Here is a 17285-nt window from a genome sequence, read left to right as displayed (position 1 = left end):
CCTCGTGTCACTTGTGCGTTTTCTTGGTTTTTTAGGTTTCTCGATCAACACTCGGTCTCTCAAGGTTTCTTGATTAACACTTGGTTTTTCCGAGGACTTTCAGGTATCGATTTCATCTGATCGATCTTGACCTCCAGCAAGAAGTCGTTTCCTAGAACGTTGTTGACCTTTTATTTTACGAGAGTTATTTTGCAAAATGTTGTCGAGTTAATTTTACGGAAACTGTTTTGTAAAATGTTGTCGAGTTTAATCATGCAAAAGGTGTCTCGTGAAATATTTTCGAGGATTTATTTTACGAAAGGTGTCCCGTAAAACGTTATCGAATTTTAACATTAGAAACGCCGATTGGTAACCCGATCAGTCGTGCTTTCTGTTTCATGAGTAATTCTGGGGTTTCTCCGCGATTTCCGGGAGAACAAGTCTTTATTTTTCCGGGAAATTCTATAAACATTTTCAGTCGAAACTCTACTCGGTAATCAGACCGTCATATCAGCCTTGGGCTCGATCCTACCTAAAATCGTATGTGGGTCGTTTAGCCGTGATTCGGGCCCCTTTTGGGCTGTCTTGGGACTTAGACGTTTTTACGATTTTTCTTTAGAAAAGCCGTTGATGTGACGCTTGTTTTTCCGAAAGGATTTCAATTCCACGTATAGTTAAGGCAACTGGTGTTCAAGCTAACCATAGCCGTTTTATACGGTAGGCAGGAATCTGTCTCCACTACCAAGTCTTTTTATGAATTTTCCCGAAGTCTTTCTTCGATAGTCCCAAACGAGGGGGTTGTGTCCATGGACGATAGGAGTTTGTTTCCTGCGGTTGCCTCGACCAGACGGTCGATGTGCGGAAGCGGAAAACAATCCTTCGGGCATGCTTTGTTGAGATCAGTAAAGTCGACGCACACTCGCCATTTCCCGTTCTTCTTCTTGACGACGACGGGATTGGCGAGCCAGTCGGGATATCTTACTTCTGTTATTGATCCAACTTTGAGGAGTCTTTCGACTTCCTCATTAACCGCAGTTGCCCGTTCGGGGCCTAGCTTTCGCCTCTTATGTTTTACGGGTTTATGAGTTGGATCGATGTTGAGTTCGTGACATGTTACGTTGATGTCGATTCCCGGCATATCTTCCGCAGCCCAAGCGAACGTGTTAAGGTTCTTCTTGAGACATGCGATGAGTTCTGCTTTCAACGGATCACGGAGATTGGCTCCAATCTCCACGCACCGCTCTGGGTTAGTCTCGTCGAGGCAGACCGAAATTACTGGTTCGCAAGTGGGCTCACGTTTCCCTTCTAGGGCTTCAGCTCTTTGCAATTGCCAGAAGATTTCTGGAGGGTCCTGCGATGCTGGTTCGTGGGTTGCTTGCTTTTTTGGGTTAGTTTCGGGCTCAAGAGTTTTTTTCGTTTTAACCCAGCGGCCAAGCAGACTTGCGGCGCTTTACGATCTCCTTGTATTGTTTCAACTCCGAGGAGGGTCGGAAATTTGAGGCACAGATGGAAAGTCGAGGGGATTGCTCGCATGGAGTTTAACCACGGAGTCCCGACGATCGCGTTATATGCTGCTGGACCGTCGACTACCAAAAATTCCACCATCTTCGTGACGCTCCCGGCTCTGACCGAGAGATCGACTGAGCCGAGGGTCATTGTGATGTTTCCTGAGAGTCCGATTATCGGATTGGGATCGTCCGTGATAAGCGCTTAGGTCGATTCCCATCCTCTCGAGAGTGTTTTTATATATAATATTTGTCGAGCATCCGGTGTCGACCAATATTCTTGCTACGTCGATGTCCTGGATCGTTAGTCTGATAACGAGGAGTTCGTCGTGAGGTTTGGCTTGACCAGCCATTGCTCTGTCCCCGAATGACACGATGTTGCGGACAGGTGATGTGGCCATGCTGTTGTTACCAATCGTAGGTTTTTGAGTAAGAGAATCCGACCTCCCCTCCTTCTAGCGCCAAACTGTGGGAACCGAAATTCGCACTGTCGATTTTAAGTAAGTAAATCGGAGGAAAGCTAAGTAAACCTAACTTCCCTGAAGGTCCGGATTCTCTGCGACAACCAACGACAAGTGATCAAATAAATGCGGAAAGGTTTTATTAAGATTTGAGACTGGACCTTAAGGAAGGCTGCCTACGTACCCTTTCGAGGATCAAGTCAGACGTAGTTCAGTTGGAAGGGTTTGAACAAGAGATGAACTGCCTGGCGGAGTTCGTCTAGTACGAGCGTTAGTCATAGAAACGGGCATGTCGAGAATAATGCCTAGGGTTTCTATGTGCGGAACTCTAAGTAAAAGGATTGTTAGATCCTTCCGAGAGAGACATGAGTCTGCGATTAAGATTTGAGACTGGACCTTAAGGAAGGCTGCCTACGTACCCCTTTCGAGGATCAAGTCGGACGTAGTTCAGTTGGAAAGATTTGAACAAGAGATCGAACTGCCTGCGGAGTTCGTCTAGTACGAGCGTTTGTCATAGAAACGGGCGTGTCGAGAATAACGCCTAGGGTTTCTATGTGCGGAACTCTGAGTAAAAGAATGTTAGATTCTTCTGAAGGAACAGAAGTCTGCGGACAAGATGAAGGTAGAACGAGAGGCGGCCAGACGTCCTAGGTCATGCCTTGCTAGTCTAACCACCTAAGTTCTAAGTTCCCTCAGTCTAAAATCTCGGATCTGCTTTCCCTCTAGGATTTTTGCTCCCTCCTCCTTCTCTCCCAAAGCTCCTTTATATACTCCTTCTTATGACGGTCTATTCTCCTTTTGGGCCGCGAAGCGGGCTTTTTCCATTTTCGTCGGTTTCATGTTTTATCGGGAAACTTGACATTTATCTTCGGGAAACTTGACATTTATCCTTCCGGAAATTTAGCATTCATCTTGTTACGTAAAGATAAACGTAAATCGTCGTATCTATCTTAGATAATCGTAAACGGACTGTCCGATCGCGTTTGGTCCCTTTCGGGCCGTCTCTAGGACTTCCGTTGTTTTCTACGATTTCTTCGGAAGTTCTTCATTCGTTCGTAGAGTTGAGACGAGTGGTGTCTTAAGATAACCATCGCTGTTTCGTACGAAGAATTTAAGGATCTTCCTTCCCGTCGATATCTTACGAGTTTCCGAAGTGTTTTTCCGACGGTCTTAGATTGGAGTAAGAACCGGAGTTTCGTACGCGGAATCTCAATGATTCGTCCTGCGAGGACTTGGGAAAGACTCGAAGTACAGACTTCTGATGGCCGGGGACTGGGACTTGTGTACCGGAGATTGTTGTCCAAAGACCCGAGCCAGCACGGGGCTAGCCGCCGGCGACCACCGGCCAGCACGGGCGCTAGCCGCCGACGGCCACGGCCAGCACGGGGCTAGCCACCCGGCGACCACGGCCAGCACGGGCGCTAGCCGCCGGCGGCCACGGCCAGCACGGGGCTAGCCGCCCGGCGACCACGGCCAGCACGGACGCTAGCCGCCGGCGACCACGGCCAGCACGGGGCTAGCCGCCCGGCGACCACGGCCAGCACGGGCGCTAGCCGCCGGCGACCACGGCCAGCACAGGGACTAGCCGCCCGGCGGCCTGGGTCTCGGCGAGGGCTTCGATTTGATATCTTGCTCGTTTTCTGGGTCCTCACGGTTTGAGAGAACGGGCTCTTTGAAGTTTCAAGGCGGATTCCTTGTCGTTCGGCCCTGTCCAAACTTAGATTACTTCTCGTTTCTTCCGTATACTTTCGTATGGTCGTGTCATATCAGCTACGGACCTAATGTCTCTCGGTTCTTCTTGATTGTATCATCGAAGTTTTACGACTAAATCTGAGTTGGTTTTCTCGTAAAGTTTATCGTGTAAAACAAGAACGATCGACTTTAACATAGGTTTTTTAAGCTATACAACTTGTTTTGCTTTCGACGCTTGTTTTATGGAAAGTCTGCGCACGATAAATATTTTAGCCGTTGATTTCGAGATAACCGTTTTTGACCCCAACATATCATATGGATCATGAAATCGAGATTGAGCTCTGGTAAAGGCGTCGATCGTGGTGTAGTGGTGGTGGCGATCGACGGTGATCGTCTAGCTGCCGGGTTGGATCGATTGTTCTTGGTGTTGCAGTCCTCCATTGTTAAGTTGCTAATTGGTGGAAGCTGCTGGGTAAAAGGTGTTGAGGTTTGAATATTCGTGGCTGGTGTTGTCAATCTTATATACCCATGTGTTGCCCTAATCGGTGAAATTCTGATTTTGTCCTTTAAGTCGTCTGGGTCAATATCGATCGATGTGATGCTGGCGATGTCGATCGATGGACGATGTCGTTTTGCTGGATGAAGTAGATAATCGATCGATGGTGGACGATGGATATCGATCAATTTTGGGAATCGATTTGCAAATCTATCATTCTCCAAGTAGTTTTCCCAAGCTCTCTCTTCCTAATAATCTTTATCATATTCTTCAATGTGGTCTCCACTGTGGGAAGATCTGGCTATATCTACTGCAAAACTCTCATGAAATCCGCTATCTGCCCAACTCTTTACTGAGTAATCATCTTCTTTTCTGTTGGGTGTGATGGCGAAATTTGGGTAGCAATGATCTGGTAGATCGAGTTCATCATTTGGTGGGTCTCTGTCGATTGATAATCCATGTTTGGTGTCGATCTCTTCTGACTTGCTGGTGTCGATCGATGATGTTGAGGTGCTGTCGATCGATCCCGAGTACTCTGTCTCATACTCGACTTCACAATGACAAACTGCAATGATACCAAGATCATCTTCTTTTACCACGGTTTTGGCTGGTGGTTTGCCAAGGTTGACAGGGTCATAGTGGATGTCTGGATCTATCATAGTCAAGCACATCATGTTGGTGTTCATGTCACATATAGCTCCTATTGTAGCCATAAATGCTCTTCCAAGTAAGAGGGAAGAGTTCCAATTTAGCTTGATGTCGAGGACATGAAAATCCACAGGGACAATAGCATTACCAATCTGAACTTCCAGGTCTCTGATCAAGCCTCTAGAGTTTTTCTGAGTGTAATCCACAAATGTAAAGATCTCTGGTGAAGGCTCTACTTGCAGACCCAGGTGGTCTGCCATGACCTTTGGTAAGATGCTGACTGATGAACCAATGTCACATAGTGCATGAGGAAATTCAATCCCTTGTACCACGCAGGGTATTGCAAACTTCCCAGGATCACTCTTCTTCTTCAATGTAATCCTTTTCCTCATATCTTCTCTGACATTGTCAAACCTTCTTCTAATGTCATTTTCAGTCTCCCTTGTTTCTCTGAAGAACATCCACAATCTACTTGTGAAGTAAACCTCCTCAAAGAGCTTCTCTAGTGGGATTCTGATAACTCTTTTACCAGTAGTGTCTGCAGGGTTAGCTTGTGGTTTTGGTGTGGGTCTGAGTGCATTGATTCGGTTGCTGTCAATCGATGGTAATTGCACTCTGTATGTGAGAGGTGCGTGTCGATCGATAGGTGGATAAAAGTGTCGATCGATACGTTTCTCATCTTTATGTCGATCGATGAGTGGCTCATCTCGTCGGTCGATATCTTCGTAGGTGGGGGTGGGTGGATGAGGATGCGAAGCCGTGAATTCAGCATGTGTCAAGATCCTTACCGCGTTGCAATCTGCAGTCGTATCTGGAAGGACATCGTTGGTGTCTATCGATGTGGACTAGTTGGTGTCGATCGACACCATTGTGATCCTCTGAAACTTAGTGAACTTTCCACTTCAAAGTCTCCTTCTTGTAGCTTCTCATGCTTCACCACTTGCCATAAATCATCATCTATAATGGCATTCACGTGGTGTTTCCTGCTTCCTTCCCATACTTCCTTAGAAGTTCCAATTCTCCTGATAGAGTCTTCAGTATTGACAATCTGTTTCTCAAGCTTCTTAACTTGAGTGTAAATGGTGTCTATCCTTGTGGTCTGATTGTTGAAGACAGAGTCAATCTTTCCATTGAAATCTACTGTAAGATTCTGCTGTCCTTCTAGAACTCTTTCAATCATGGCATCAAACTTACTCTCCTGGGTGGGTGGTGGTGGGTTTTGGTAAGCTGAGTTTCCGTAGTTCCTGGTGTTGGTGAAGGGTTTCTGATACTGTGAACTCTGGTTGTAGTTACTCTTCTGACCACTGCCAAAAAAGTTTTTGTTTCCACTCTGGTTTCCATATCTCTGAAATCCAGTACCCCTAATGTAGTTCACATCTTCCTCTGTATCATCTTCTCTAGCCTCTCCTTCTTCAGCTGAGCAGACTGGCTACCCCAGAAATGCATGTAAAGCATCTCTCTTGGCTCTGACTTCATTCATCTGGTCTTCCCCGATGGCTTCAACCGATTTCTTCTTGTCAGAGTCAGTGTTCTTGGTGCTGCTGCTGTTGGCTAGGTTCTCAATAAGTCTCACAGCCTCTATTGGATTCCTGGTGTTTAAGTTCCCCTCGCTAGCAGTATCAAGAGCCATCTGATACCTCAAGGCAATACCTCTGTAGAAAGTGCTTAGCAGCTGCACTTCATTGAATCCATGGTGTGGACAGTCTCGCTGGAAGAACTTAAATCTGATCCACGCGTCTTTAAAAGTCTCACCAGGCTTTTGCGCGAAAGTGGCAATTTTGCTCCTTAAGTCTTCAGCACGTGCCTCATCAAAGAAATTACGCAGGAAGGCGTTCTTGATGTCGGCCCAGGATGTCAGTGATCCTGTAGGTAGCTGCTTGAGCCAGTGTGAAGCTTCTCCAATCAGTGAGTATTTGAAGAGCTTGCAGAGTAGGTAGTCCTCAGGGACTCCATCCATACGAATAACAGCGATAAGATCCTCGAACCTCTCCAGATGGTCCATAGGATGCTCGTGTGATAACCCATAATAAGGTATCTGAGACACGAGAGAGTAGTACTGAGGCTTGAGCTCGAAGTTCGGCTTATGAATCTATGGAAGTTAAATAGCTGATATGTTGGTGTAGTACTCGTCTGGACGATTGTAGTCTGCCAACGATCGTGTTTGAGCTTCTCCTGTAGCCTCAGCTTCAGGCTCAGGGATTATGTTTCCCTGTGCATCTAGCTTCTGACCTGTTGCATTACGCAGATGACCATCTTGGTCATACAGGTTTCCATTCTGGTCCTGCGTGAGAATAACAATCGCAACCATGCCTCGCGGGTTAGTATCGATCGATGTACGGTGTGTAGTATCGAACGATGTGGATCGGCGAGCGGTATCGGTCGACGATGCTGTCTGAGTGTCGGTCGACGGTTGAACGTGAATATCAGTCGACAGTACTGCGGTTCTATCGATCGATGCGGAGCATAGGTCTTTCCGGATTGAACGTTCCAACTGTGCAGGATCTTCTGAGAATAGTAGTTGATTTCTCTTATTGCTTCTGGTACTGCAGGGCATGTACCTGAAAAGATAAGAAAATTTTTAATCAGAAAGGGGCGGTAAAAAGAAAAACCTAAGATTAATAAGATTAAATCTAATGGCGATCAAAGCTCCCCGGCAACAGCGCCAAATTTGATAGTGCTCAAATTATCCAGTAGAGCTTACTCTCTCAAATAAGAGGTACAGCTGTAGTACTTAGGGATCGAATCACGAGGAGCTAGGTAGTTGCTCTAACTAACAATAAGATGAAAATGTAAATAGCAATTTCTAAAATGATGAAAATGTAAATAGCAATTCCTAAAATGAGCAAGGTAGTTGCTCTAACTAACAATAAGATGGGTGTTTCAATGAAATAAAGAGTGCTAGACTTAGGGCTTTATTCAGGAATGGAGATTATAATGTCAATAAATGCCTAACAAGTTGTTTGCATGATACTATAGAACTCAGTCGCTTAACTCTCAGTGATGTCTCACTGGTTAAATAATCTAGATCTCTGGCCTCAACTATCGTATGTTGACACAGAAAAAGAGTCGATCGATATCCTTTAGAGATATCGATCGATACACCTTTCGCTCGGCGATCGATTCACCTGTCGGGATATCGATCGACGGCTTCTAGATATGCTTAGGCCCGAGCCGATAATGAACACTAGATCTCAAGGAGGACGGTTAGCTCTTCTCCAAGGAGATACCAATTCAAATAGATAATTCAAGATATCAAAGATCCTAGTGATCTATATTCTAGTTAGCCACTCTAGAAAAAGCTTAGGGTGCAATCTATTTGATGAATATCAGAACTTAGCAATTATAGTTTGGGGCTAATCCCACAAACCTATTTAAATCCTAGATCTAACAAGTAGACTACTCAGACATAGGTAAGCAATTCATAACAATAGATAGATGAAAGAATTGCATAGATAGATAAAAGTAGAATAACAAATGGAGTTCACAAATCTCTCCAATCTCTCAAAACATGTAAAAATCTAGTCTCTCTCTCACATTCTCTGCTTTGCCTGTAAAGACTTGTGTTTCTTAGACTCTTCAAAGCTTGCCGTCAAAAACACTTAGCAGGAATATTTAAGCATTTCCATTAGGTTAAAAACTCGTCAGGGACAATCTCGTAATTTGGTGAAGTCTTTGTGAAGTAGTCGGCTAAACCATTTCGTCCTCGATATCGATCGACAACACTATATGTGTATCGATCGATTATAATCTTCTAGTACGCGGATCTTCTCAGCTACATCGATCGACAACTCTGGATGAGTATCGATCGATTCTTATCAAAATGTTGACTTCCGACTTGGTCTTGAATGGTCAACTCGGATGTATTATCTCTTGTACTCCAAAATGCTCCAAAAACATCACTTTATCACGAAACGCTCCTGAACCTGAAAACATACCTAACATGCTAGAAAACAGATTATATATATAATAAAATACTAGTATACCATGGTAGAAAACGGGTGAAATCCATGTTATATCAAATGTCTATCCTCTAACCAGCTGAGTGTCAACAAAAGGAGGAGGTGTAGGCATGCATGAACCATTCCAATGCAGCTTGACACACAGAAGCACGAGGTGTCGCGCAACCTGCGATCGAAGCATGCTGATCGACATGTGGCCACTGTGTGTCGCCGTGCATGTGATCCAGCCATGCTGAGAGATATTTGGTCGTCCAGGCAGGAGAGAGGTGTCACCCTGCATGAGACTTGTCCATGCTGAGAGACATGTGGAGCACGAGGTGTCGCCGCACATGCGTCCAGAGCCATGCGAAGCGACACACCGGCTGCCACCAAGCTGAATCTGAGTGGTTGATGTATCCTATGTAAACCCCACGACCCCTTCCCATTTCATTAATCCATCACACCCCAAAATCAGTCCCAAACGTTGCTAGAGAGAGAGTGAGAAAGTAGAAAAAGAAAGCAAGAGTTTCTGATCTTTTCGAGAGTTTTAGAGAGTTTTCGAGATCAGATTCTCTACTGATTTTGAGTGAGTGCCTAGGGAAGGTTCTGTCCAAATCAATTCGTCCAGGTCAGTCATATTCTTTGGTAATCAATTGGAGTTGCTTTCCAAGGTCAATTCAGATCCATGGGTTCAGTTCAGTCGAGGTTATTTCGATACTCTGCCGAAAGTCCGAATGAATCGTCCAGCAGTTAGGGAAGGTTTTGCTCGAGTTGAGTTCTGTCCATACCAGTATCAGGGTAGGTTCTGTCCAAGTCAAGATCAGTCCAGTCCAGTCTATTCAAGTCGTCCATTGGGTTTTGGCTAGGTCCTCTCCGATCAACCAGCTGCTTATCGGCATAGAACACTGTGAGTTGGTTTGTTTGAATTCCACTTGGAATTTAGGGTAGTTTTATTTATTGATTGAGTTCCATTTGGAACTTAGGTTAGATCGAGTCTGCATATAGATTATAGATTAGAATGAACATGCTATTGCATGGTAGAGTCCTTAGGATTATTTTATTTATGAATTGGACTCAGCTTAGCACGGGCTAAGTTGAGAGGAAATGGAATTAAGACTGAGTTAATAACCTGACTAGGACTAGGAATAGGATACATCATGTTTTCTATTCTTGCTTGGTTATTTGGTTGAGTGCAGGTTCCCGTTATCTTTAAAGATAGTTTCGTAGCAGGAGGCTTAACTATCCGGGTAACGGTTTGATTGAGTAGTTTGCTTGATAGATTTAATGCTTGCTTATTTATGCTTGTTGAGGTTAGTCAGCTCTTGGTAAGGGAGTGACTAACCGGTTGATGTGATTGATATAGATACTGTTGTTTAGTTTATTATATGTTACTACTCGGGGTCCTAGGCCATATAGGCCGGACTTCTGGTACTAGTTATTAGTATTGAGTCGTGTTGATAGCTTGCCTGATCAGCAATGCTAGGATACGCGGCAAGGAAAGTTACGTAAGCATGTCCCCACGCGGCTTGGCAGAGAGGTTGCATAGAGCATGCTCTGTACGGGGAGGTTGCATAAAGCATGCTCTGTACGGGGATGTTGCTAGGAAGCATGCTCCGTCATGTGGTATCCTTGGTGGGTACTACATGTTAGTTTGCGGCAAGGAAGGTTGGTAGAGTATGTTTCTACGCGCTTGGGCAGAGAGGTTGCATAAAGCATGCTATGTACGAAGAGGTTTCTAGAAAGCATGCTTTGTCGTGTGGCACCTTATCGAAGTTACATGTCAGTTAGATTGGATGTTCTAGCCCGTGTGCCTTTGTGGCTGCGAGTTAGGTGTTCCGTGGTTGTGGAAGTGAGGTGGTATAGTATATATATATATATATATATAGTCGTAGCATATATCCTTATATGCTGCTAATGGTGGATTATATTCTGCTGCTTATCTTATTTATGTTATGTTCTCGTTGATTCACTCTGCTTCCACGGGAGAAGTCTCGAGTGATGATTACGATTGTGATTGTGGTTGATTGATTTGCTTGCAGGTTCCTGTTACTTTAAGTTAGATTATGGCAGGAGGCCAAGTCTAGCTTAGTAACCGGTTGATTTGATAGTAGCTTGTGTTTGGATATTGGTTGTTGACTTGTTTTCATGCAGGGTCCCGTTACTTGAAGTTAGATGATGGCAGGAGGCCATGTCTAACTCAGTAATGGTTTGCTTAGCCTTAGTTTAGATTCTTGCTAGGGCTAAATTGATTGTTATTTTGGGTTGTCTGGGTTAGTTCTAGGTTGGGGTAGAGGTAGCCAGCTCACTGAGTAACATTAGGTTACTCATCCAACTCCGTTGTCCTTTTTGCAGGTTTCTTTAGTAGGAAGATCGGATAGCTTGGTGCTGGACGTTATGACCGCCGGTGTAGATTTCCATGCCTTTTGTATACGGTATTTTTGATATTGTGTTTAGTTGTCTCGATTTGGCATTAGTCCGGGCCCAGTCTTGAATAATTCAATGTATGAATATTTCTTTGAGTTAATAAAGTAATTGTTTTATATGCGCTTCATGAGTACTCTGATATTTGACTAGTCCGGTCTAACACAACGTTAGGTCGTGGTACGGGTTGAAAAGTCTTAGGCTTCGATCTAACGGAAACCGTTAACTCTAGATACGGGGTGCAAAGCCTTATGCCTTAGTAAATTTTGTGACTCTGACAGGATCGTCCCTAGCCCGTCACGTAGCGTTTCCGGACCATGGTGTTGGGTTGGACGGTCAGTCATGTTCTTGTTTGATTGTTGGCTGGCCGATTGACCTTTCATCTCCAACCCTTGGCGTTGGTCTCTCCGTCGGTCATGTTCTTCTTTGATTGTTAGCCGGTGGTTCGACCTATGTCTAGGACGGTTCGGGGGTGTTACATGCGACCTCAAACAAAAGCACGATAACCTTCTCCCCTTACGAGAATGCTGAGCTCGACATGCCCCACGATGATTCTATGATCATCACAATAGACCTCGCCGGCGTCTCTTTTTCGAGGGTTCTCATCGATTCCGGATGCGTAGCTAATTTGCTATCACACGATACCTTTGAGCAGATCAGTCGACCTGATTTAACAATTAATAAATACGCTCCCCCTCTCTGCAGCTTCGGAGGTGGAAGTAGGGTGCCCCTACTAGGGAACGTAGCAATCACCGTTAAGACACACTACTTCGAAAAAGAAACGGAATTCTCCGTAATGCACGACCTCTCTCTGTTCGATGCTGTCTTAGGACGACCCTGGCTCCACCAAATGAAGGCGGTCCCCTCGATTTATCACCAACAAAAACAATCTCGATCTTGTTACATGACAGAGTACCGCAAGATGTTCCCGAAAGGATCAAACCAACCAGTGGTACGAGATCCCTCGACGAAAGATCCTGAGAAGGACCTCGCATGTACTGTCTCCCTAGATCTGAAGTCCCCGGAGAAGAGCATTAGCATTGGGCGCGATCTCCAACCAAAGATCAGGGACGACCTAATAATCTTTCTGAGAAATAATATCAACACATTCGCATGGTCCGCTGCTGAAATGCCCGGCATCGATATCAACGTCGCATCGCATGACCTGAATGTCGACCTCACATTTAAGCCGATCAAACAGAAACGAAGAAAGCTCGGGCCAGAAAGAGCTAAAGCAGTGAACGACGAAGTTGACAAACTACTAAAAATAGGATCGATTCGCGAAGTTCAATACCCGGACTGGCTCGCCAACCCAGTCGTCGTAAAGAAAAAGAATGGAAAGTGGAGGGTCTGCATTGATTTCACAGATCTAAATAAAGCCTACCCGAAAGACAGTTTCCCATTACCCCATATAGACCGATTGGTCGAAGCTACTGCAGGCCACGAGCTGCTCTCCTTCATGGACGTATTCTCCGGATACAACCAGATCCTCATGAATCCCGAGGATCAGGAGAAAACGAGCTTCATCACCGAAAGGGGAACATACTGTTATAAAGTAATGCCTTTCGGATTGAAGAACGCCGGAGCAACCTACCAAAGGCTGGTAAATAAAATGTTCTCTAACCAACTAGGGAAAACTATGGAGGTTTACATAGATGACATGCTGGTAAAGTCCTCAGTAGCCAACGACCACGTCTTTCAACTCCAAGCATGCTTCAACATCCTCAATAAGTTTGGAATGAAACTAAACCCGACCAAATGCACGTTTGGAGTGGCATCTGGAGAATTTCTGGGATACCTCGTGACCAAAAGAGGGATTGAGGCCAATCCTAAACAGATCTCGGCACTTATTGAAAGTTTACCCCCGAAGTCGATTAAAGACGTGCAGAGACTCACTGGAAAGATCGCTGCGCTAAACCACTTTATATCAAGATCAACGGATCGATGCCTTCCATTTTACAAACTTCTTAAAGGAAACAAAAAGTTCGAATGGAATGCCGATTGCGATGCCGCTCTCAGCGAGCTTAAAGCTTACATAAGCGAACACCCTATCTTATCTAAACCGGTTCACGGCGAACTTCTATACCTATATGTCGCGACTTCTGAACACGCAGTAAGTGGAGTCTTAGTTCGCGAAGAAAACAACGAACAAAAACCAATATACTACGTTAGCAGATCCATGTTCGATGCCGAAACAAGATATCCCGTGATGGAAAAACTGGCCCTAGCGGTGGTGAACGCCGCACGAAAATGGAGGCCATATTTCCAATCCCATACGATCATGGTAATGACGTCGCAGCCATTACGCACGGTCCTACATAGCCCAATACAATCCGGAAGATTAGCAAAGTGGGCAATCGAGCTCGGAGAATACAATATAGAATAGAAACCACGAACGAGCTCGAAAGCACAAGTACTAGCGGATTTTATCATCGAGCTCGTTCCCAGAGAAACTGACACCGATAACAAGACCCGAGAATGGAAACTCCACGTCGATGGAGCATCATCGAAGCAAGGGTCGGGTGTTGGAATACAGCTCGAATCTCCAACTGGAGAGATGATCGAACAATCTTTTCGTTTAGGCTTCAACGCATCCAACAACGAAGCCGAATATGAATCCCTGATCGCCGGACTACGACTCGCCCAAAGCATCGGAGCCCGAAAGATAAGCGCCTTCAGCGACTCACAGCTCGTCACTACCCAATTCCACGGCGAGTACGAGGCTAAAAACGAAAGGATGGAGGCCTACCTAGCAGTACTAAGGGGAAATGCAAAGCAGTTCGACGAATTCGAGCTTACGAGGATTCCAAGGGGAGAAAACACCTCAGCGGACGCTCTGGCCGCCTTAGCATCAACGTCAAATCCGACTATAAGAAGAGTAATTCCGGTAGAAGGAATAGATCGACCCAGTATAGACATCCCTCGAAGAAGGATCACCAAAAATATTGTCTGTCGACACGGACTCCCATACGAAATAATCACCAATAACGGTTCCCAATTCATCTCGAAGGTTATCAAAGATTTCTGCGACAAGTGGAAGATCAAGCTAAAGTTCGCAAGCCCTCGATACCCAACGTGCAATGGACATGCCGAAGCTGCGAACAAAACGATAGTAAACAACTTAAAGAAGAGGCTCGACCTCAAAAAATCTAAATGGAGCGAAGAGCTGAACGGAGTACTCTGGACATGCCGAACAACACCCCATACAGAAACCCACGAAACACCGTTCTCCCTAACGTACGAAATTGAGGCAGTAATACCTCCCGAGATCGAGGTCCCATATCAAAGACAAGGAATATGTCCCGATAACGTCGAGATAAACGAGGCAATGTTGCTCGAACATCTGGACATGATCGAAGAACGTCGAGAGCGAGCTGCGGTGCGCATCCAAAACTACCAGCAAGCCGCTGCTCGTTACTACGACTCAAATGTAAGAGGCCGCAGCTTCTCAATCGGCGACCTGGTGCTACGAAAGGTGTTCGATGGAACAAAAGAAAAGGGTTCAGGAAAATTAGGAACGAGATTGGAAAGCCCATACAAAATAACAAAAGAAGTTCGCGACGGCGTCTACGAACTAGAAAAATGCAAAACGGGACGTCCCGAATTGAGGCCGTGGAACGCCTACAACCTCAGAAGATATTATAATTAACTTCGACGTCCCATCTCCGATCCAACATCGAACTGGGGGCCACTAACGACATAAAATAAAAACGCTTTTCAGAACTACGAATCGGCTTGATCCCGCGAATAAGGGTACGTAGGCAGCTCAACATCGAGCGCAGCCCAAACAATCTTCTAACAAAACATCGTTCATCACACGAACTCAAACAAAGTAGATTCCTGATCAGTCTCTACTTCATCAAAAATATCTAAGAAAGATACTAAACGCATTCTCAAACAAAAATACACAAACCCAGATTAAAGGTATCATCCGTTAATTCGTTGAAAGCATATATAAATGTTCTTCAACAACAGCAACACACAACATACATAAATAACAAAAACAAAAGCAAACAACAAAGTCTTTAAATACAAATAAAACATAAAACGTCGACCCGATCGACGTCATTTAACCTCCTAGATTAACGGAATCATCAGAGACCTGAGGAAGGTCGAGACCCCTGAGAGAGTCGTCCGACACTACCGCCAGGCCATAATCAATCTCCATCGACGTCTCTAGGCCCTTAAGACGATCCAGCTCCTCCTCGAGCTCAAAGCCGTCTTCCCCGTACTCGGTCAAAGCCTCGATTTTCGCACGAACCTCCTGCAAGCGTATCTTCGCAGCGCTTTCGGCTTTCCTCCTCCGGATAGTCCCCCTCGCCGTATAAAGAGCAGCGTCGTAACCCTTGGCTACCAACCGACAGGCAGCTCGCTTCTTCCTCCGAGCTGCTTTGTCTCGTAACTCAGCGTCTCGTTTGAACTTCGCCTTCAACGATTCAAGGTCCCCCTCAAGCGCGACCTTCTCCTCCTCAAGCGCGACCTTCTCCGCCGTGTTGGCCGTTAATAGCACCTTCAGGTCTTCGACCTCCTTCGCTCGCTGCTGCTCGCTCGCCTGCGACGCACTTAACTTTGATCGCAAATGTTGGATCAAAGTAAGCTGGCCATCGAGCTCTTCCCTGGTAGGGAAATTTGCCAACCGCTCCTCCATCAAAGCAGCGTACTCGTTACTAGCCTCCATAGCCTAAAAACGAAAAAATTAGAGCTAAGATTCCAGTATCTATAAAACTACTCCACACGACTAACCTTGGCATTTGCAACAGCCATCTGTACATAGGCATCGCCACCTCGCATCTGTTCCAAAAGAGGGAGCTCGCAAGAAGGATTCCTTAGTTTCCGCCAGATGGATGCAAGCTGTTCAGGGTTCTCCAGAATCGGAACATTGACGTCGTACGAAAACGTCTTCGGGGAGCCAGGAGGGAGATTAATAGGCCTAAGCCGTGAAGTACCTTCTCCCGGGTCTTGCTTCGAAGGCTCCGAGCTCGATGGGCTGGGATCTCCAGAAGTCTCCTCACCCAAAATCAGACGACGTCACTGAACCTTAGAAGCAACTTCTCCACCAACATTCACCTCACCTGGAACTCGAGACTCCGGTTGGTCGCTGTGAGCTGGGGGAACCACAGAGACCGGTTTAGCCAGAACAACCGGAGACCCAGCCTGGGAACTTGATCGAAGTACCCGTCTTTCCGGAGTCCCCCGAGCCCGTTTCGGGGGCACGGAGTCAGAATTAGCATCTGAAGGTTCCGCAGGAGGCTCCACCCTTTTCACCCCTGAAAGTCAAGCCACAGCAACAAATTAAAATCACTGAATTATTTGAAACACGAGGAAATAACCTACCTTTCCCCTTCCGATCTTTTCGAGGACTGATCGGCTCCACAAGAGGAATGGGAACAGCGTGGTTTAGGCCCGGAGGCAAAGCATAAGCAGCATGAATCCTCTCCGGTTAAAACTAGACCAATGTCACCTGCCTCGACGAAGCGCCTCGATTAAACCTCGCAGCTCTGGGGTATAAGTCGAGCTGCCAAACAACTCTGAGGAAAAACCGAAATCAAAACTCATCGAATAATAATGCTAAAGAGAAATAAAGAAACTACTTACCAACATTTTCGTTCCACTTCGTCGGGATCCAAGAAAAGTCAAAATCCCCAACCGTCACTGGATCGATCTTAAAGACAAAAAGCTTGTCCGTCCAGTTAACGTCTTTATTGGGAATGCCGCTAATAAACGAGCGGCCTACTCATGGAGAAAGAATAATCGCTCATGTAAAGCCGCTACTTCGCTTGAGAGTATAAAGTTGCTTTAACTCGGCTAAACCAAACTCCAGCCCTTCCTCTCTAGCCCAAACAAACGTCGTCAAGACATATTGCAAGAAGGTCGGAGTAATCTGGGTAAACACCAATCCCAGATCCGCTAGAATCTCAAGTAGGAACGAAGGAATAGGAAACGACATGATGCCATCACGAAAATGACACATGAAGGCTCCACAGTATCCCGGTCTCACATTCTTCGGAGTATCCCCATTCGGATAATCGATGATAGCTTCGTACAGAACTCCCCAAATTTCTTGGATGGCCTCGTATTCGGCTCCAGTAACCGGGCCCGGTTTGTTTAGTGCCATGGAATATTAGCAGGAAGAAATTGGAAGCAG

The 17285-nt window shown here is 45.7% G+C and overlaps 1 protein-coding gene across 1 annotated transcript; it reads right to left on the bottom strand.

The window, feature by feature from the left end:
* Nucleotides 1-15209: 15209 nt before the first annotated feature.
* LOC130495745 (uncharacterized) lies at nucleotides 15210-17255 on the bottom strand. Its single transcript, XM_056987239.1, has 5 exons — nucleotides 16913-17255; nucleotides 16736-16870; nucleotides 16208-16407; nucleotides 15884-16144; nucleotides 15210-15821 (listed from the first exon to the last, which is right to left on the bottom strand). Exons 1-5 carry the CDS (start codon nucleotides 17253-17255, stop codon nucleotides 15210-15212), a joined length of 1551 nt encoding a protein of 516 aa, XP_056843219.1.
* Between the last annotated feature and the right edge of the window lie 30 nt (nucleotides 17256-17285).

Source organism: Raphanus sativus, chromosome 6 (genome assembly GCF_000801105.2).
Source record: "Raphanus sativus cultivar WK10039 chromosome 6, ASM80110v3, whole genome shotgun sequence".
Taxonomy (NCBI): Eukaryota; Viridiplantae; Streptophyta; class Magnoliopsida; order Brassicales; family Brassicaceae; genus Raphanus; species Raphanus sativus.
This window is presented reverse-complemented; position numbering and strand designations above follow the sequence as displayed.

Coding starts and splice junctions, on each gene's coding strand:
- LOC130495745 (XM_056987239.1), bottom strand. CDS start 17,255: ATGGCACTAAACAAACCGGGCCCGGTTACTGGAGCCGAATACGAGGCC. Junction 16,408..16,735: donor GAAGTGGAACGAAAATGTTG/GTAAGTAGTTTC, acceptor CTTGACTTTCAG/GGGTGAAAAGGGTGGAGCCT. Junction 15,822..15,883: donor TGGCTGTTGCAAATGCCAAG/GTTAGTCGTGTG, acceptor TTTCGTTTTTAG/GCTATGGAGGCTAGTAACGA.